The sequence below is a fragment of the Mytilus trossulus genome, chromosome 2 (genome assembly GCF_036588685.1).
Source record: "Mytilus trossulus isolate FHL-02 chromosome 2, PNRI_Mtr1.1.1.hap1, whole genome shotgun sequence".
Taxonomy (NCBI): Eukaryota; Metazoa; Mollusca; class Bivalvia; order Mytilida; family Mytilidae; genus Mytilus; species Mytilus trossulus.
In genome coordinates this window covers 90369769-90393125 of record NC_086374.1, presented here as the reverse complement: position 1 = coordinate 90393125, position 23357 = coordinate 90369769, and the positions used below count along the sequence as shown (strand labels likewise).

At 31.9% G+C, this 23357-nt stretch overlaps 1 protein-coding gene across 1 annotated transcript in view; it reads left to right on the top strand.

The window, feature by feature from the left end:
• The window catches only part of LOC134708321 (nuclear pore complex protein Nup214-like), a 40937-nt gene that overhangs the window by 2440 nt on the left and 15140 nt on the right, over positions 1-23357 (top strand). The window contains exons 2-17 of the mRNA XM_063568768.1: positions 2430-2556; positions 3731-3957; positions 10483-10666; positions 10996-11124; positions 11776-11879; positions 13354-13451; positions 14371-14440; positions 14945-15071; positions 16529-16684; positions 17409-17636; positions 18151-18849; positions 19408-19515; positions 20160-20203; positions 20513-20662; positions 22523-22788; positions 23038-23199. Coding sequence (XP_063424838.1) covers positions 2430-2556; positions 3731-3957; positions 10483-10666; positions 10996-11124; positions 11776-11879; positions 13354-13451; positions 14371-14440; positions 14945-15071; positions 16529-16684; positions 17409-17636; positions 18151-18849; positions 19408-19515; positions 20160-20203; positions 20513-20662; positions 22523-22788; positions 23038-23199 — 2879 coding nt within the window. The remainder of the gene's footprint in view (positions 1-2429; positions 2557-3730; positions 3958-10482; positions 10667-10995; positions 11125-11775; positions 11880-13353; positions 13452-14370; positions 14441-14944; positions 15072-16528; positions 16685-17408; positions 17637-18150; positions 18850-19407; positions 19516-20159; positions 20204-20512; positions 20663-22522; positions 22789-23037; positions 23200-23357) is intronic.

The window sequence follows — 23357 nt, the reverse complement described above, 5'->3', positions numbered from 1 at the left end:
TTTAATAACTGCATTCTTTAAATTTTAAGTGCATTTTTCTTTTAATAGCCTTAAAAATAACTCATTCTGTAAAATTCTCATGAAAATGATTTTACTCTATAGTCCTTCTGTTACAAGATTATTTATCAATACTGTACATTGATCATTATATTATCAGTATTGCGTTACAGTTATTCAAGTTACTTTTTATTTATTTTGCACAGATATACTTTTATATACTTTTGCATCGCATTAAATTATTCTCTATTCTTCATTTTGTTGTTCATTTTCTCTATTCTCTATTTTTTGTTGCTATTACATGTATTCTCTATTCTGTAATCCCCATTCTGACCCTCATAGGTAAACTTCTATTTCATGAATGGGATAACCTGACCTTTCAATTCTCAAGGCTAAATAAGTATTTTATAGGCTAGATACAAACTTACCTGTCAAAGTAGAATTGTAATCTGAGTGGTACTGGTGTTTTTCAAGTCACCATAATTTAATTTGGAAATAGATATTCAACTTAAGGTACAGTCAAGCAATGTTTTTACTTTCTTCTTTTTTAAAACTAGTTTGAAAGATCAGTTTGAAAAATAAAATAATTTTTGACATCAAAACAAAAACGATCTTTATTCAGTGACCCATATTTTTTTGAACTCTGTTACGGAGGTCAAAGTTACATCATGTTTCAACCCAATGATGTGTATTCTTTGTTCCAACTAATCAACTGTGTTTGATATAAATAGTTCGATGTCAAACATATGATTTCAAAACGTAAAATTTATACTGCAAAAGGTTTACTTTTTATTTTTCACGGAAGGATATTTGGAAGCTGTATCAGGATATAATATTTATCATTAAAAGAATTTGAACTACCGATTTCTATTATGCAATCAAAGTCTTGAATGTTGTTCTATCTAACCAATGTGGTTGTAAAATCAGAGCGTTGCATCTAATTATGATCAATTATCAGGCCATTGAGTTTGAAACACCTGTAGAGTTGCCAATTGTCACTTCATATTATAAGATAATAAAAATTTCACACATAGCGGGATGCATAGCGGGTATGATAAAAGCATGGCGGCCGAAATTTTATGCGTAGCGGTACCGCAATGCATGAATAGCCTAGGGAAAACACTGCTTTCATACTATTTCCACCTCTTTTATCTTTTATCTAATTAAAAGTTGGACAAAATATCTTGTTTTAAATATAAAGCAAATTTTTGTATGTACTTGGATTTGACATGTAAAATGCATTAAATTATAGTACTAGTATTTTGTTTAAACAGTTCTATTAAAATTTTACATAGTTTTTATCAGTTAACTTAAGTTCATCCATATTCTAAATTACATAAACATGATAAACTGCTCATAGAAATACATATATATGACTTTTTGCGTACGATAGCTTAATAAACATGATAAAATAGATAAAATGTCGAAGACATGATAAACTAAAGTCTGAAAGAGGTCTAGAAGACAAACAGCAAACCCTTTATTAAGCCATATTCAATTGAAGTCAAAATAATTCAGAGATCAATGATGATAAAGTGTAATGGGTGACACAATGTTCATGTATGTACATGTACATGTACAATGTACATGTATGTAGTGAACTTTTAAGGATTATTAAATAGATGTATTTTGAAGTTATTTTAAAATATATCAAAAAATCCTTTCTATAAACTGCTACTTATATAGTTATATTAAACGTTAATTCATTCACATCATTCATTTTTTTTTATTCATTGTAATCAGATGTAATCATGATTACTTTGCCAATGTAATCATTAATTTAATCAGACACTTTCAGAAATGATGTAATCATTAATTTAATTCAATCGTACAAATGACAAAGTAATTGTGATTTAATCAATTACATTGAAAGTAATTGGACCCATCTCTGCCTCATTCAAGTTTATATTGTATTCATGTACAATACTCTACCAATGATTAATTGTTTGTTTTGTTTAAAATTGTAGTCAAAATTGCTCTTTCTAAAATTTCAAATTGGGAGCCTCTATGGGGGAAACCCCGGCAAATAGTGACAGTTGGTAGGTATGCAGTGTATGATTTTTGGAAACGACTTACATGTTTTTAAGTTTAAACATACAGAATTCTCGCTACATTGAAGACCCATTGGTTGCCTTCGGCTGTTGTCTGCTCTATGGTCGGTTGATTGTCGCTTTGACACATTCACCGGTTACCATTTCCTCTCTCATTTTTATTTCTTTTTCAAAATGACAAATGGGATAGACACAAGTTTTTCAACTTAGTATTGTCTTTTCCAATTATAATTTATAGGTCAAGTAGCCAGTTCGGCCATGTAAAAAAGTTATTTTCAGTTTTACTTCTATTTTAGTTTGAATCATATGTTGTTGTATATCATGTATACATATATATAAATACAGATCACATATTAATTGTCCATTAATTTGTTTAATCAGGATTTCAGATATCAGCAGCTATGCAGGTTTCAGATAGATGATGGCAATTCACCAGTAGGGGGGAAGAGTCCTCAGTTAGTTGCAGCTTCCTCAAAATACGGAGTAATCTTTGTTGGTACAAGTAACGGTAAGTCATTTGGGGAAAAAAGCAGTTCAGGCTTCAATGCCAGACAAATTTTTAGAAGACCTGCCTGGTAGAAGAGGTAAATAAATAAATAAGCTTTATTTAGAGTCAGCAATGTATACAAACATCATTAACATCATGAACATAGACAACATAAGCTCTAATGAGCTTTTAACTAACATACAAGACATTTATAACAATATAACACATAATTAAATATTTCAAAAAAGACGTATGATCTATATGGTAAATAATTTTCATGATTTTAGCATAATTTTAGGATGAAATCTGCACAAATTGTCAAGGTTTAATAGTAATTGAACCAATGAAAGCTAAGGCTTTAATCTTTATTGCATTGCAGTCTAATCTTATTTTTGTTGAGCCTTAGACTTTTGTCGAAAAAGCATTATGGCATCTATGTCGTTGTTGGTGGTGTCCACAAATATTCACTAGATGTGGTTAAAGTTTTTAAAATTTAAATAACTTTCTTAGACTCTCCTGAATTTGTACCAAATTTGGACAGATACTTGTTTATGTCAGATCATAAAAAAGTATCCAGAAATAAATTTTGTAATAAACAATGTTTTTCTCCGTATTTTACTACAAATGTAATAAATGGACTTAGTTTTTCTACCAGGAAACATTACATTCACTCTGTGGTTAAAGTTTTTAAAATTTTAATAACTTTCTTAAACTATCTGGAATTTTTACCAAATTTGGACAGAAGCTTGTTTATGAAAAAATGCTAGCATCTAGATAGAAATGTTGTTGAAATTTTTTTCCTGTTTCAGTATTTTACCTGTAAATGGACTTATTTTTCTTCCAGTTAACATTACATCCAGTCTGCAGTTAAAGTTTTTAAATTTAAAATATTTATTAGATTCATAAACTACCCTGGATTTTAACTAAACTTGGACAGATGCTTCTTACAATCTAAAGATAGTCATGATAGTATCGAGAAAGATATTTTGATTAATTTTTTCCTCATTTTTGTTGAGCCTGGGATTAACAGCAAATTTAGGCAAGCCACTGGGTTTCGTGGAACCCTTACAATTTTTTTTCAGTAAAATGTTGTGAAAAATATACTGATGAAGACCATGAAGACCATTAGATAAGGTTACAGAATGATTTAATAAAAATAACATAGAGTACTATGTCAGTTATGTTCTATTTATAGGATTTAAAGTGATACAGACATCTGAACTGAGTAGAATTGATAGAGAACATGCTAAAGACAGAACAAAAATAATTGTGAAAGAATATCCTTGCCAGGCGTCAATAGAGTTATCTGCCCCTCCATCATTGTTGGCACTTAGTTGTGACAGTCTTAGCTTGGCTGTGGTTGTAGAAAGTGAAGATTTGTCACAAGTCTACATATATGATACTAGAAGTTTTGTCAGTCAGGTAAATTTTTTTATATAGACATAAAGTCATTATTCAAATTAATAGGTTTGATTAAAGAGAAGAATTTCTCCAGAGAGAGCCAGCATCTGTTTTTTATGCCCCACCTACGATAGTAGAGGGGCATTATGTTTTCTGATCTGTGCATCCGTCCCTCCGTCTGTCCCGCTTCAGGTTAAAGTTTTTGGTCAAGGTAGTTTTTGATAAAGCTGAAGTCTAATCAACTTGAAACTTAGTACACATGTTGCTTATGATATGATCTTTCTAATTTTAAGACCAAATTTGACTTTTGACCCCAATTTCAAGGTTCAATGAATATGGAAAATGATAGTGTGAGTGGGGCATCCATGTACTTTGGACACATTCTTGTTTTCCATGGAGCTGATGTATTCTTGTTACCCTTAGGATCCTTTAAAAGTTTTTTTTCTAGACACAAACTCATAGATTTTTTGTTTGTTTAATAAACATGATAAATGCTACACAATGCACTAGTTTTTAAAATGATTGACCTTTTTTTCTGTGTACATGTATTTCAAGCAATTAGACATAATTTCAAATAACAAGAGTTCACTGTGTATCATCGCCACCGGAAATTGGGTACTAACGAAGCGGAGAGAAATAGAAAAAAAAGTAAACAAGTTAAGAATTCATTCAATTTAAAGCATTTCCACTATTTTGATGAGGGTGCCGCTTAATAAATGATTTTCTCATATATAATTCTTTAAATTATTTGGCCGATAAGTACAAAATCAATACAAGATATTGTGTAATACTCCAAAACTTGCCACTTAGTACCGGAAAATTTCGAGATCGATCGTCCTCTGTCGTCCCATTCTCAAGATATTGAACGGTTTTTCATTATTTTTCCAGACAGGTTTTTAGAATATTATAGTGTGGCATCATTTTAACTGAAATTTGTTGCCAAAAAGATGTATTTTAAAGAATATAGACCATGAAAAATAAAGTATAGGGTACGGCAACTTGCTCGTGTTGACAAATTTACTGTATGGCAACTTGTTTTCAACTGTATGGCAACTTGCTAATTTTAGAATATTTATTTACCGTCCTTTCAAAGAAAATAAAGCATGAAGTTTAAATAACTTAAGGGAGGGGGTGCCTTTTTATGTTACACTGCTTTTGTACTTTTCAAGGTTTTGTTAAAACTGTGATTTGAGATAAATTTAAACTGTTAACTGTTTTCGAGACACTGTCTGTATTCTGTTTTGTTAAAATTTGCAATGTTGTTAACTGTTTATTTGAAATTTGGATTCATTTCATCTGTTACTTTTAACACTGGTTTGGCATCATTTTCTCTGTTAACTGATGTTCACTGTTATTTACAAGAATAACATTAAAATTTGCTGTCTATCTCTTTCTTTACGTTGCTTCCACAAAGGAGTGACATAAACAGCATATACATGTATGTAACTGTCTTTAAAAATCTTTGAGTATAGTAACTCCTTGATAAAATGGAGAATGGAAATGAGGAAAATGTCAAAGAAACAGAATCCCGACCAAATAGCAGAAAACAACCCAACGCAGCGAGAAAATTGTGCACTAGGGTGGGGGTGGCAATACACAGATAGAAAAAAACTTTAAATTGACACTCATATTTTTTAAACACCCTGTTTTCCTTCCTTCCTAACAAATAAGGCTTAATATTTGAGTTATGCATATGAATATTTATGGAATGAGAATCGTCCATAGATTTGATTTCCAATAGTTGTAATGGTGAAACATAATCTCTCTTGTTTGTGCAACCATGGCAATCAGCATTTATTTGATATCAAATATTGCTAAATAGGGGATTGAACATGTCACAAGGTCTAAAAAAATTGGACCAAAGGAAAATTTCAATCAATTAGAGTGATACCTTTCCTGAGACCATAGACATATATCTATCAAGAGGTAATAAAAACGTATGCATTTCTGCTGTTTTTTTCCATAAAATTGAATTGAAAAGATCGAGCGTCAAATCTTTGTTGAAAAACAATACAAAATTTCTAAATCTATTGCAATATAGATAGGTAAATATATGGACGGTCAAACTGAAAAAATGGCTTATAAAACATGCTAAAAACAATCTAAATGTTTAAATAAAACCATTATGACGGCTATATCATTCTTCAACTATCTAAAAACAAATTTATTTTTTAGAAAATTCACCATGGCCATAATGCGAAACTAAACTTGTGACTGTGTATTGGTATACCGGAAGCTGTCTCCTAAGTGAGCAATCATTTAACTACAAAAAGGGGGTAGATGTTCAATGTTTGTTTCCTGAAACATATAAATGAAACAAAATTAAAATAAAATAAATACAAGACTAAATAGCCCGGGTTATGGACTCAAGTTGGATCAGGTGCAACAAATGCGGCAGTGTTAAACATGTTTAGGGATATCTCAAGCCCCCCTTTATACGTCTAACCAATGTATTATTTCTGGGCTCTCTTTGTAATGTATCCAAAACTTTAAAAGGAAGGGCTACTTCTTACCCAGCTAAAACCCTGGTTAGTCCTATGATGAAAATAATTCAGATGTATATGGAATGTTTGATAAGTTACATTAACCCGGAGTATACCTGAATGGAATTGTGAAAAATAAAGTACCTTTTCAATTTGCAATTCGTAAAATAACTGAACAGTGTGGACTGGTAGAAGAAGTCGAAAAATGAGGACTTGGTTCTCAAATTGATGCCAAATGTGCTATTCTAAGACTTCAGAAATGTAAAGATGGACCAAGGCTTTTTTTTTGTATCAGCTCAGAGATCTTAATTGGGACTTGGAGATGAATGCGTGCTTCAACTTGTGACACCTTACATGTTACTTTCTGATTTAGACACTGGTTTTGATTTTTTAAAATAAAAATCAGTAAACTTTCGTTATTCCTTTTAATGAAATCATGTAAGCAATGAGTCGTATGAATACCCTGAGATGTAGCCATAACTTATGAGAGCCCCCGCCATAAAAAATAATGTTCGCGCCATATATAGTATTCACTCATTCTTTTTGTTTGTTACACTTTCCTACGTCATGACGATGACGATAACTCAAGTTTGCTACGACTGATTGAAATAAAACATTTACTCAACAATACACATAACCAGAAGAAGCCTTCCTTTTGTAGTTTGAAGCATTTTCGAATTTCATAACATAATAGTCAATCATTCCGTCTGCTTTTCCATCCGTTCAATTGTCTGTCCATGTGTCAATAAAAAATATGGTACTTTGTGTATTCTGAAAATTAGTCAGCTTTATAAAAGATTGCTTATAGAGCTCTGTATTTCTGCGACTTTGTACAGTGGTTTTCAAACTTTTAAATACATTAAAGATATGTACTTCTATTCCCCTTTTCATTGCTGTTGGGTTCGTTTGGAAAAAGTGTAAATTAAAGTTGCTGTTAAATGTTATCATCATTTAAAATTTGTTGTTAACTGATTTTACCAAAATCTAACATGTTAACGAACACACTATTGTCCCCCCCCCCCTTTCCCCCATCTTATTATGCATTTGATAGAAATACCATTCGCTTTAATTAAACGATGAAAATTTAATACTGTAGTTTCTTAACTTTTCTTTTTTTCAAATGAATCATTTTAGAAATTAAATAATTAAACAATGTATTTAACCCAGCACATACTTTATGTGTCTGTCCGAATTCTCGATCCTGTGGTTCGGTGGTTGTCGTTGGTTCATCTCTATCATATTTGTTGTTTTTTTATAAATTGTTTTGTTATGAGTTAGGCCGTTAGTTGTCTTGTTGAATCCATCCACATTTTTCGGTCGGTGCTTTTTATAGCCGACTATAAGGTAAGAGTTTTCGTTGTTGAAGGCCGTACGATAGCATATAATTGCTTACATACACTTTATTTGATCCTGGTGGATAGTTATCGTATTTGCTATCATATCTCCACTGTTTGTATCTGAACAAAACCTAGCACCAACAAAATATAAATGTGCGGTTTATTTTATTGAACTTACAAAATTTCACCGAACAACAAATAAGACAGCAGTCGTTAGTAGTATAACGATATATGAATGTATTTAGGATAATATGGTTGAAAAAGACCTTTTTGTACAAGGTCGAATAGCGGTACGCAACGACGATTTCTGAACGGAATAAACGACATATATTTAATAATATTTGGTAAGTAAGTCATTTTGTATATTTGTAAGCCTGTAAAGCTTTGATATCAACAAAATATCGTCACTTGATATTATCGAAACAGTGATTAATTTCCTCTTGAAATTATAATATATTGCAAGACGCCATACAGACAAAAGTTGTTATTTTGCAATTCGCCGTACAACGTCCTGCAATTCGCCGTACAATAAACAAACAATTTTTTTGTCCATATTCTTTAAAAAACATCTTTTTTGCAACAAATTTCAGTTAATATGATGTCACACTATAATAATCTAAAAACGTGTCTGGAAAAATAATGAAAAACAGTCAATATCTTGAGAATGGGGCGACAGAGGACGATCGACCTCGAAATTTTCCGGTACTAAGTGACAAGTTTTGGAGTATTACACAATATCTTGTATTAATTTTGTACTTATCGGCCAAATAATTTAAAGGATTATATATGAGAAAATCATTTCTTAAGCGGCACCCTCATCAAATGATTGGAAATGCTTTAAATTGAATGAATTCTTAACTTGTTTACTTTTTTTTTCTATTTCTCTCCGCTTCGTTAGTACCCAATTTCTGGTGGCGATGATACACAGTGGAGTTGTGATCAGAAGGTGCATATGATACCACCAACATTTTAAAAAGGACTGGCCAATGTATTTATAGAAATAAGTGTAATTAGTTGGAGTGTTACTTAGCTCAGAATCTGGTGGTTAGTGGAATAATAAATACATTTTTTTTTTTGAAGATATCTGTAGATTTGTTATGTTGCAATATTTTTAATGAATATCTTCCTTTTTCACAATTAATAAAAATAAAAATTGGTGTTGTATAAAAGCAGATACCATTTCCTGAATATCTGGAAAAAAGAAAATACAGGAATGACACTGAATTTTTAAATTAACAATCACTACTGCATCAGGCAAGGGAAATTTTGTAATAGGCATGATGGGTGATCGATGAATGTTAATTTTTAGCTCACCTGGCCCGAAGGGCCAAGTGAGCTTTTCTCATCACTTGGCATCCGGCGTCCGTCGTCGTCGTCCGTCGTCGTTAACTTTTACAAAAATCTTCTCCTCTGAAACTACTGGGCCAAATTAAACCAAACTTGGCCACAATCATCATTGGGGTATCTAGTTTAAAAGATGTGTGGCGTGACCCGCCAAACCAACCAAGATGGCCGCCATGGCTAAAAATAGAACATAGGGGTAAAATGCAGTTTTTGGCTTATAACTCAAAAACCAAAGCATTTAGAGCAAATCTGACATGGGGTAAAATTGTTTATCAGGTCAAGATCTATCTGCCCTGAATTTTTCAGATGAATCGGACAACCCGTTGTTGGGTTGCTGCCCCTGAATTGGTAATTTTAGGGAAATTTTGCTGTTTTTCGTTATTATCTTGAATATTATTATAGATAGAGATAAACTGTAAACAGAAATAATGTTCATCAAAGTAAGATCTACAAATAAGTCAACATGATCAAAATGGTCAGTTGACCCCTTTATGAGTTATTGCTCTTTACAGTCAATTTTTAACCATTTTACGTAAATCTTAGTAATCTTTTACAAAAATCTTCTCCTCTAAAACTACCAGGATAAATTAAAACAAACTTGGCCGCAATCATTGTTGGGGTACCTAGTGTGGCATGACCTGGCCAACCAACCAACATGGCCACCATGGCTAAAAATAGAACATAGGGGTAAAATGCAGTTTTTGGCTAAAACTCAAAAACCAAAGCATTTAGAGCAAATCTGACAGGGAGTAAAATTGTTTATCAGGTCAAGATCAATCTGCCATGAAATTTGCAGATGGATCGGACAACCTGCTGTTAGGTTGCTGCCCCTGAATTAGTCATTTTAAGGAAATTTTGCCGTTTTTTGTTATTATCTTGAATATTGTTATAGATAGAGATAAACTTTAAACAGCAACAATGTACAGCAAAGTAAGACCCAAAAATAAGTGAACATGACCAAAATGGTCAATTGACCCCTTAAGGAGTTATTGTCCTTTATAGTGCATTTTTAACAATTTTCATAAAGTTTGTAAATTTTAACTAACATTTTCGACTAGGCCAAGTTCAATATAGATAGAAATAATTGTAAGCAGCAAGAATGTTCAGTAAAGTAAGATGTACAAACACATCACCATCACCAAAACACAATTTTGTCATGAATTCAAATGTATCCTTTGTTTAATATTCACATAGACCAAGGTGAGCGACACAGGCTCTTTGGAGCCTCTAGTTTTCAGTGTTAGAAAGAATTGTGATCCTATAAATATTGTTTAAATAAATATTTTTTATACTTTATGCTGGTCTAACTGAGAAAAACATTCTTTTTATTTGGTCAGATTAAATTTAGCTCTAACAACTATTTGTCTGAAATCTTGTTACAGGGTAATCAGGCTCAACCATTTTTGAGGATTAGATTGAATTGTGGTCTGTCAGATTTAGCATGGAATCCAGAAAACCCTTCAATGCTTGTATGTGTAATGGAGGATGGCAGTGTGTCTATATTTGAAGCTGGTGACAATCTGTCTATTAAAGCAACTATACCTGCCCAGGCAAAGGCAACATGTGGTAAAAACAACACTGTATTGTTATTTATATCATTTTTTTTGTAACTTTGAGTTTAATAGTCTCCATTGGAAATGGAGTGATTTTTTTTTAAGCCAAACAGTATCAAAGCACACAGTTGCAAAATATTTGGAGCCCTGTCACATGATCTTTGTGCTATGAACAGAATTCTAATTAATTTTATGATGAGGCACACAATTTCTGTCATTCTGTAGGTGGCACAAATAAAAAAAAAAAAAATCTAAAAAAGTTGTCTATCAAAAAGTGCACTTATATTAGTCATGTTAGTACCTAACATTTGAGGTCATATAATTATTTTTTTCATATTAAAGTATCCTGGAGTCCAAAAGGAAAACAGTTAGTTGTAGGACAGAATGATGGACTTCTAGCCCAGTATGATCAAGCTTTAGTGAAGAAGAAGGAATGGACCTGTCCAAACATATTATCTGGGCAACAGAGAGGTAAGCTATTGTAAGGAAGGTAACCTATTAGATATTGACTATTGTTCTTATGTTGTACTGTTATACCACTGTCCAAGGTTAGGGGGAAGGTTGGGATCCAGCTAACATGTTTAACACCGCCACATTATTTATGTATGTGTCTGTTTCAAGTCAGGAGCCTGTAAATTCAGTGGTTGTCGTTTGTTTATGTGTTAAATATTTGGTTTTCGTTCCTTTTTTTTTACATATAAATGAGGCTGTTACTTTTCTCATTTGAATTGTTTTACATTGTCTTATCAGGTGACCTTTTATAGCTGACTATGCGGTATGGGCTTTGCTCATTGTTGAAGGCAGTACAGTGACCTATAGTTGTTAATGTCTGTGTTTGGTCTTTTGTGGATAGTTGTCTCATTGGCAATCATACCACATCTTCTTTTTTATATAGTGATCTATTCAGCTGTTAAACTTTATTAACAAGTTTACTTAACAAAATATTGAGGTGACAATTTAGTATATTTAGAATAAACTATGTTAATAACTATAATTAATAATTAGTATATCAAAAACATGGTAAAAGTTATTTAATATGTCACCTAGCAATAAGCAAACTTTCTGTATTTTTCTTCTATAAGGATATGTTGTTTACATGGAAGATGTAATTGTATTTTACAGTCGTTGGTATAATTTGGCTGTCAACTTTTAGTTTTATGGTGGCCTACATTGCTGAGAATGCTGCTGCCAGTGATCAACCCACAGTTATCCTAATTACTGGAAGTGTGAGTATAACAATATATGAGTTACTTCCCTTTCTTATAAAGCTGAAGTGCTGAATGACAGTATATTTATTGCATGTCAATACTTAGGCTGTTACACTTGTAGCAGGTGCTTTCCACTAAAATCCTCATTGACTAGGATTCCTGGTTTTCCCACAGAAGGTCAATAGTTCTCTGTACAGGGACTTAATTTTCTAAACCTTCCAGCCATATATATTTTATAGTTATCAAAGGTACCAGGATTATAATTTAGTACGCCAGACGTGCTTTTCGTCTACATAAGACTCATCAGTGAAGCTCATATCAAAGTATTAATTAAGCCAACCAAGTACAAAGTTAAAGAGTATTGAGGATCCAAAAAAAATATGGCTATGGTAATTTTTGCCTGGGATAAGAAATACTAAGTTTTTCGATTAATTAAGAAATCTCCCTTTAAAATCTTAGTTAGCTTATTTGAAGAGAAATTTTTTTCGGGGGTTGATCTCAGACCATGAAAACACTACAACCAAATTGATACAGAACAAATAAAAACACTTCATTAAATTAAGTGTAAATTGAATGATTTAGTTTATGTTCATGCAGAGGATGATCGTGTAACCTAATTCTTACAATTGAGATGTATTGTTTGTAAAACTAAGTCAATAAAATAATAAATACAATATTTATAGAGCGCATTATATAACTAAGTCAATAGGTCCAAGGACACAGTTATCGTCCTTTGGTTTTCGTTGTCTACGAATATAGTCCCTAGTGTAAACAGTGTATAACTTGCATGTTTTATTTAATACACTTTCCCAATTTATTTCTTTATATTAAATGCTTGAAATAGTAAGTAAGGGGATGTAATTACATGTCAAAAAAAATTGGGTGCTGAAACTTTATGTTAAGTAGTGAATTGGTCCAGTTCTAAAAGGTCAAATTTTATCACGTCTGAAGCTGTCAAACTGAATTTTACACCCCCTTAACACAGAATTGTCAATATTTTGAGTTAGAGCTGGGAGAAGTTTCTATAATTTTGATATTATTTGTCTCACTGGTAGTACACTACACTGTAAAAATAATTTTGAGAAAGAGCTGGTGCGATTTTTTTAATTTAAATTTATTGTCTAAAAGAAATGCACTACGAAATAACTGTGTTCTCGGGCCAATAACACATATCAAATATTTCTAGACTATTAAGTTATTCCTTATAATTTAATTCTAAAATTCTATCTTGACCCGGAGTAAATCATGAAAAAATGTTGATGGCGTCAAGGTCACATGACCAATTTATATCTTTGACCTGAGAGACAAAAAACTGTCAGCCAATCAGTAGACGTAATAAATTCAAAATTAAATTATAGAGACATTAACTATAATTTTAATTTTTTTTAGATAGTCATTTACATTTTGTAATTTATACTTTCCACAAACTATTATAATTTTTATTGAACATTTAAGATAAATTTTAATTGATGTATTATAATGTATCTTTTAGAAAGAAGCGCCACCTAGGTACACTTCACTTGAAGATCCATGTTATGGTGGAGGCGAAGAGAGACTGAAGAAATTTTTCTTTCATTATATTCCTGCCTGGTAAGTTTTTTATTAAGATTTTGTTGTCATTAGAAATCTCGATCCATGAAACTTGCAGGACTATTGGACATTCAAAGAATTAGATCTCGTTAGATATTTCATTTAAATATACCTGCAAGACCATATAAAGGACTTGCCAAGAAAAAAATGTTTGTTGTTCTTCATCTCAAAGTTACAGAGAGGCCTTCAACATGGTACAAAATTTCTAACCTCAATTCTAGTTTAAGATGGTCCCTAGATGAATTCTTTTTAAACTGAAGATAATGACACAAATGTGAATTGAAGTAATATCAATAAAAAATCTATGTTTTTAGGTAAAGATTGCATGAAATGCAATCAAAATCTTATAGGACTGGCTTGATATCTAAATCTTCCAAGGTTGATCACTACCTTTTTTGATACACAAAATATAGTGCATTGATCATAGCATTCTATACATTCTTTCTATGAATATTTCCAGAAATTTATCAATGTTATATATATGCTCAGATATTCAAGGCACAAAATGATGTTTCATTTGTTAAGAAAATAACATAACTTTTACAAGGTGCAGGAATCTAATATCTGTACTAGAAATATAAATTATGTCATGGTTAACCTCAACTTTAATAAAGTTGGAGTTATTTTCCTTTGTCTAGAATAGCTGTTAAATCAACAACAACCAATGCAATATTTAATTTTACTTCCCACTGATAAATTGAACCAATCTTTACTGTTCAGTGCTTTCAAGCACTTTGATAATGTGTTGGAAATGGAAATGAGTAAAATGGAGCACCTACATGTATATTAAATTAAAAAAACATTAAAATAGATTGTTAGTTGCTTGGTTTGAGATAATATCCAAAGTCTAAAAAAAATTTAATAATGAGTTGTTTGGTTTGTTCCTATTTTATTGTGCTGTGTATTGTAATTTTTTCAGGGAGATGATAACTGCCACATCAAGTACTGCAATAGAAATAGCTGTTTTAGGGAAACACTTTGATAACAAGGTATACTGCCAAGTTATGTGGTCCATTATCCTCAAGTGACCTTTGTTCCCGCATTAATTTTACTTTTAAGAGAATTTTAATCCATTTGTCTATAAGTTGGAATACAAAACTTTGATCCTACATCTGACAAATTTTATATTTCATCTGTTAATGATTTATCTGAAGTATCTGTAACCCCAAAAACAAAACAAACATGGTGTTTGTCATTTTGAAAAAAATGTTCTTAAAGGCATTGCTTCTCTGAAAACGCTGGACCAAATTCAAATTAAAGGTTATCAATTAAAAGTGTTTGTTTTTTAATTATTATTAAAAAAACATGACCAATGTGTTTATGGTGCTGACTTATATTTTTGCCTGGTGTGTCATTTTGGCGATTAAGAGCCTCTAGATGGTAAATAAAATGTGTGATCCCCTATTAGGACCTCTTTTAGAGTCATTTGAGGATATCTCTGTCATTGATGTTAATAAACGCTATAATTTAAAGGATTTTTTTTTTCATTTTAGACCAGTATGGAGAGATGGAATTTAGAAGATTCAGCAAGGGCAGAGATTCCTATGACAGCTGATCATTGTGAAGCTTACACTATGGGTGTAGCTATTGACTTCTCATCCCAGATGCCCCTTCCTCTTAGTAAGTCAAATTATTTTATAATTGATATTATTGCATAGTAATATAATATTTCCCACAGAAAGTAACCAAAAGATAGCGTGCAATAAATTCTTATATCACACTAGTGCAATAAATCCTCAAAATTCATGACGTCATCAACGACACAATCTTAGTTTTTAAAAAACAATTTTTACTTTCAAATATTACAATAAAAGGGTTATTGCATGAATATGTACCGATTATCAGGTTATCTGCATGTTGATATCGTAAAATATCAGCTGCGAGACATAATATGAAGCTTTTTGTCGAGTGAGCGTAGCGAACAAGATCAAAAAGCCTTCATATAATGTCAAGCAGCTGATATTTTACAATATCAATATGCAGATAATCTGATAATCGATTTATCGAGCTATATTTGCGTGTTCCAGAAGTGTTTTCTTTGTTTCACCAGCACACAAAAGATGACTTGATAAGTTCGGGTCAAAGTTATTAACGTCGGTTCAAACATTATGACGTCGCTGATATGTCCGGGTTAAAGTTATTAAAGCCGGGTCAACGTATTTGACGTCACAAAGACATGATACGGAATAATATTAAGAGCTGAACAGAGTGATATAGACAGTGGGACGACCGATAAAAATCGAGCTATATTTGCGTGTTCCAGAAGTGTTTTCTTTGTTTCACCAGCACACAAAAGATGACTTGATAAGTTAGGGTCAAAGTTATTAACGTAGGTTCAAACATTATGACGTCGCTGATATGTCCGGGTTAAAGTTATTAAAGCCGGGTCAACGTATTTGACGTCACAAAGACATGATACAGAATAATATTAAGAGCTGAACAGAGTGATATAGACAGTGGGACGACCGATAATGGGGAATATTGTTCCTCGTAGACCATATATTGCACTTGCAAGCTCTTGCAATATAAAATTCGACTCAGGACAATAATCCCCAATATATATTCATTCAATAACCCTATAATACATTACAATGATATGCACTTGTGTTCATTTAATAGCATGATTATATTGATTGTTATGAAAATCAGAATGTTGAGTTCTTTTATGTTGTTGTGATACTCACCCAGTCACATTACTCTCAATGATTGTAAACTCACCTTTTTCTTCTGAATTTTCAGTAATTTGCAGCTCATGTTACAATCCCTTGATTTATTAGATATCTTATACTCCACAAAAAAGTCAATTCAGATGTAAACATGGAAAGGATTTATAGATCAGTCATACAATTTATTCTTTTGTATTCTATTTCTAAAAAAGGAAGAAAAAAATTGAAAAATTTAAACCCTCATAATGAAATTTAAGTAAAAAACAATGATAAAATTCACAACTATTGTAAGATCACAAAATTGACTGAATAAAAAATTAAGACAAGGTCAAAATTAACTGTCTGAAAAGGAAACCATTGGACATAAAGTGTAGCACACTCATGAACTAAAATTATGTATTTTTATTTCAGCTGAAGAGACAATGTTGCCACCATGCCCAATTTTCCTGGTCTTATCATCAGAAGGCATCTTAATTCCTTTCTATATGGTTTACACACATCCTGAAACTCCATTATTGACATCAGCACCTGCTGTTTTGTCTGCTGATGGAGCCAGGCAATCTAAAGGTGAGTCTGTTAATGGAGTCAGTAAACCTAAATAAAGTCTGTTGATCAAGCTAGAAAATCTAAGGGTCAACAGATGTTAATTAATCTACACACATTTAGACATCAGCACCTGACAACTTTGAAACTCTTAAAAGTAAATAGTTTACAATGTTCCTTAAGCTTGGTAGACTAAAATAAAATATTGATAAAATCAATGCAAACATCACACCTAAAACTTGTAATGATTTTATGATTGTTAAATTAAACAATTGGTATCTTAAATATTGATGCATAAAAGTGACATTAACTTAAAAATGTAGAGTTGAGTTATTCATGGTATGAGGTAACATTGAAATTTGATGGGATACTGGACTCACTGGTATAACAAATTCAGAAAACCAGCAGATAGGAAATTTGAAGCTTTTTAGCAACGAAATATAGTGAACTTATTTATACCCATCATGTTTTCTGAAGAATAGAAATGTCCTTATAAAAAAAGAATATGTGGTGTAATTGCCAATGAGACAACTCTCCACAAGAGACGAAAATGACACAGAAATTAACAACTATAGGACTGTATGGCAATGAGAAAAGCCCATACCCCATAGTCAGCTATAAAAGGCCCTGAAATGACAATGTAAAACAATCCAAACGAGAAAACTAACGGCCTTAATTATGTACAAAAAATGAACAAAAAGTAAATATTTAACATATTGATAATCACTGATATATTTTTTTCTCCTAGCACCACCAGTAGTGACAGGAACACTGCCATCAGCAGGTATTCAGCCTACACAGCCATCAGCGCCGGCCGGACTAAGTTTCCAGTTTGTATCAACTAAACCAGCACCTACAGCTACAGCATCGCCGTTTAGTTTCACATCTTCCACTACAGCGCCACCTACAGTGACACCAGCTGCATCTCAAGCAACATCTACCACAGGGTTTGGAATTTCATCAACGCAGTCAACTGGTATGACCTTAAATATGTAAATGTAAAGCATGTTTATATAATAAAAAGATTAAATTCTTTTAGGAATTATATCAAATATTTACAAGTGTGGTTAAAAATATGAGACATGAAAATATTAGCCGAACAAGCCTTAAAAATACACTTATAAATTGATATATTTCTCAGGATAGCTGATAAATGCATTTCCGCTTATTTCCAACGGGGTCACTTTAATGTATAATACATGTCAACAACTAGCAATATGGCACAAATTTAACTTAATATTTCTTTCAGATGTTATTTAGATACTATACACATGTATGTACTGCTTTGATTTTTTTATGGCAATCTTTTATATATTGTCAAAAAGATAAAAGCTTGCTTTTTGGAACAAATGCTAACTGTTTTTCTTTCTACATAGGAAAAACAGTAAATAACATAGTACAACTATATTATGACTTGATAAAGAAAAAATTGATTAAGCACAATTCATCAATTCACATTCATTATTTTTGTGCTTTTATATTTTCATCAGGTTTTAATTTTGGCGCTAAACCTACCAGTACTTCAACTAGTGAATCTACTAAACCAAGTATGTTTGGAACACCCTCAAGTGAAGCCACATCCACCAAACCAAGTATATTTGGTACACAAGCTGGTGGTGCATCTCTTTTTGGAAGTAAACCATCCAGTGATTCATCAGCCCCTAAACAAAGTATGTTTGGTGTGCCAGCTGGCAGTGGGTCTGTCTTAGGAACTTCTGGTACAGGAACTAGTGAACCCTCATCCACAAAACAGGGACTTTTTGGGACATCCGTTGGCGGAACATCAAGTTTTGGAAGTACACCAAAAACAACTCCTACTGCAGCCCCTACATCCATTTTCTCTGCAGCCCCTACTGGAACAGGAAGTGGATTTAGTTTTTCTGCAACTCCATCTGGTAATTCTACATCCTCAATGCCAGCTACTAGTTCTACATCCTCTACACCAATCTCATTTAACTTTGCTAAGCCCTCTGGTGGAACTGTATCATCATCAGCACCACCTGCCAGCAGCAATGTTCCAACATCTTTGTTTAGTTCCCCAGTGGCCAGTAAATCATTTTCCACCACAACATCATCTAATGAGACAGGATTTAAATCTGGACCTGGACTTGGTGGTGTAGCACCAGGTAATACTCTCCCACAGAGGCAACCTACAGGAGGCACAGGCAGACCTGAGGCATCAAAGCAAGGTTTGTATCTGTATTCAAGTATGATCATCATAATACACTTTGTTGCAATTGTTCCTATTAAAATTTTCTCTCTTGTGTAGTTATAGAATACATTTAAGAAAGCCTTAATTGAATATCTTTAATTTCCAGTTTTTATTTGTCAAACACACAAAAAGACAAATTTCAATAGGAACAATGTCGGAAATGTATAATAAATAAATAAATAAACATCAATACTGTACTAGGATTAATAATACATGAATTTTCATCAAATTAGAAGACCATTTTTTTACTCGGGTACATAAATCAATGATTGATAGATTTCTCCTTAAAGAAATTTAAAGGTCTGAGTGAATAAACTACACAGAAAACAATAGCTAGTATATTTATTCAATGGGACAATAGAACTGACAAAAGTTTAGATACCTTGACCAAGAGGAGATGACTCTGTCGAAAACTTTCATTTGGTTTGCAATAATTTGTCTTTTTTGGAATCAAACAGTAGAATAAATTGGTTTTTTTCTTCACCAATACATGCAATCTATTTTTATTGTATATATAATGAATTTATATTTGTAGGTTCTCAACAAAGTCAGCCACAACCAAATAATTCTCAGGAAGGATCAAAACACAAAACAGTGCAACCACGAGTAGCTACATCTCAGCCTCAACAATCTCAACAAGAGGGTAAGGCCTGTTCTATTAGATATTTATAGTGTTAGAGTAGAGGCTTCTTCCAATATTTATAGATTATCGTTGATCATCTCAAAGAGATTGATTTTCTTGCTTGAGCCCGTATGGCAAAAGCAAGAAAAGCAATCTAGTTGAGATGACCAATGATAATCTGTTTATCGTTATTTTACCTATGATGACATTGATAATTTCATGTCAATTTCATTAGCAACGCCACATGCCTCCTTAGTTTCCAACGATAATTTTTAATCTCAAGCAAGTAGCATGATATGAAAAAATATCACATAAAAAGATCAAAGGTAAAATGCACAAAATAGCAATAATTTTTATTATTTCCACCAGAATGTCAGAGCGGTTCCATTAAAACAAATACAAGATGATTGAAGGTAACCTCCAATCCATCAAATTTTATGTGTTGAAAAAATAGGTGCCATATCATGAGCTCCTGGCACAGCTGTTATTTTTTTTTGGGGGGGATAGACAAGAAACGTGTGTGCCTGTCTGAACTATACATTTAATTAGTTAACTTTTTCTTTTCATGTATTTGGCCATAGATAGATTAAAAATGGAGAGTGTACATTAAAAATGAAGAGTGTTATGTGCCATTTCTGACCATACTATATTTAATAATTTTTCAGAAGAGACAGTTGACAGCACCTACACAAAAAGTATTATGGAAGAGGTAAGATTTAATAAGATTTGTCAGATACTTTTCCAATTTTATTATTTTAACTAGTTGGCAATTTGTATGTATTGATGTATAATAAGGAGATGGGGTATGATTGTCAATGAGACAACTATCCACCAAATTCACCAATGTTCTGAGTATACATGTCAGACATGTCAAATCTCTTTTTATTATGTTCAGCAAAAATGAATTTCTTATATACTTTGAATTATTAAAATACCTCTTACCATTTATTGTGGATGTTTTGGTTATTTATTTATCTTAATACATCAGTGATATATTGCATTGATTATTGTATTTTAGATGACACATTTTGAAGAAGAACTTAAACAGTTTAGAAATAAGACTTTATCTAACAAAGTTGCCGTTGGTGATGTAAGAGAAATGGAGAAATTAAAGAAAAAGACAGAAGAAATGACAAAGTTTAATGAAGAAGTTAAAAAATTGACAAAGGTACATTAACTACAAATTCCCTTGTAAATATAGCCATTTTCTAAAAATGTACAGTCAAATTATAACATTACTTTACAGCGAAGAATTACTTTTTGAATCAGGTTTAGTTTGGCGCAAATTCTATTGACTTTGAAACTTTTACCTTCTTTATATGTATTACAGAGTCAGATTTAGAGGGAGGCAGGGGACCCAGACCCCTCCTTTTGTGGGAAAAAGATGGTTAATTATAAAGGGGAATCACTGAAGCATGACTGGAGCAAGTCTAATGCCTATGGAGATTGATTGGCCCTGTATCTTCAGTCGTCATGGTTCATTGTCTTTTAATATTTTGCATAATTTACATGTTAAATGTTTGCCATTTTTTAATTCTTAATTTGCATTTTACCACCAAAATAACAAAAAGGCCAGACATTTCTCTGTGTTAACAGTTTATATTTAAAAAATAACAATAGTATATATGAGGTAAATAAAATCACCATAACTTCACACTAATTAGATGTGCTCAACTTTTTCAAGAAAAGTTAATGTATTACTTGTTAACGCATATGTTTATGATTATAAAAAATCACTCTTATGTACATAATGTAAATCTATTACTTTTCATTGGTGATTTATTTTCCAACTTTTGCAAGTAAAAAATCAATGATAAAATATGTATTGTTGTGATTATGTCTACTAAGATGTTTTCATGTATGTAATACATTATTGAAAAATGACAATTAGATGCTGTTTACAAAACATTTTGCTGCAAATACATGTATTAAAATATTTTTAAGCACTTACTGTAGTGGAGGAAGCATTAAGTTTTACCCTGGTCCGTCTGTACGTACATCCGTCGGTATGTCTGTATGTCCCAAAGTTGGTTTCTGTTCTCTAACTGTGTGACTCAATGAAATGTTATGAAACTAATAAACAATGCTTATTACCACAGAACACAGATCAAGATCAAAATTTTCCTACATTTACCATTCTTTAGGTATGCCCCTTTATAAACATATTTATATTTAGATGACTTTCTGACCATTCTATTTTATTTTACATAGGATCAAACAAAGGAGATTGAGGACACCAAGTCTTTGTTGTTAGATTCCTTCACTTTTACTGTTCTTTAGTTATGCCCCTTTATATACATATTTATATTTAGATGACTTTCTGACCATTCTATTTTATTTTACATAGGATCAAACAAAGGAGATTGAGGACACCAAGTCTTTGTTGTTAGATTCCTTCACTTTTACTGTTCTTTAGTTATGCCCCTTTATAAACATATTTATATTTAGATGACTTTCTGACCATTCTATTTTATTTTACATAGGATCAAACAAAGGAGATTGAGGACACCAAGTCTTTGTTGTTAGATTCCTTCACTTTTACTGTTCTTTAGTTATGCCCCTTTATATACATATTTATATTTAGATGACTTTCTGACCATTCTATTTTATTTTACATAGGATCAAACAAAGGAGATTGAGGACACCAAGTCTTTGTTGTTAGATTCCTTCACTTTTACTGTTCTTTAGTTATGCCCCTTTATATACATATTTATATTTAGATGACTTTCTGACCATTCTATTTTATTTTACATAGGATCAAACAAAGGAGATTGAGGACACCAAGTCTTTGTTGTTAGATTCCTTCACTTTTACTGTTCTTTAGTTATGCCCCTTTATATACATATTTATATTTAGATGACTTTCTGACCATTCTATTTTATTTTACATAGGATCAAACAAAGGAGATTGAGGACACCAAGTCTTTGTTGTTAGATTCCTGTCACTGTTACTGTTCTTTAGTTATGCCCCTTTATATACATATTTATATTTAGATGACTTTCTGAACATTCTATTTTATTTTACATAGGATCAAACAAAGGAGATTGAGGACACCAAGTCTTTGTTGTTAGATTCCTACAGCATGATTGAAGAATGTAAGATGAGGGAACAGAGAAATACAGACCCAAAGTATATCCACTTGTTAAAATCTAAAACCTTGGATCCTGCTAACCAAGAAAGGCTTCGGGCCCTACAACAGAAGTACCAGATATTAGACCGTGGACTAAGGGAATGTGATACTATCCTAGATAATCAGTGGCAGGAATATCAGAATAAGAATAAAAAACATGCAAGGTTTGTCTATATATGTGTTCTTTTTGTATAAATATTTGTTTTGAGTATACCCAACGTAATAACTTGTATGTTTTTTGTTCTTTTTTTTTTGTGGGAAATTATAACAAAGATTACTTGTTGAATTCAATGATTGCTTAATATTTTTAAAATTATCTCAGAAATTCTTATGTCATTTATATTTTCTTTCACATAATGAGAAAATATCTTCAATTTGCATTATTCCTTAATATTTTGCTTGTTTGATTACAGAATATCAACGCCAACCACAGATTTAATCTACCGTAGTATCAAAAGTAACAGAAATGTAATTCTTCATCAGAATCTAGAACTTAGCGACCTTGAAAGTAAATTAAAACAACTAAAGATTTATAACAAGACCTCAGCTTGGCAGGATACTTTTAATGAGTCAAGGTGAGTCTATGATATAGTGGTAGAAACTGTTTTCTACAGAAGGTATGAAAGTAAATCTAGATTTTTAGGGATAGTAGAGAAAATTAATCTGTGTATTTTACTGTACAGATATTAAAGAGACACTTTAGGTTATTAAATCTTGATAAGATATTTCAAAG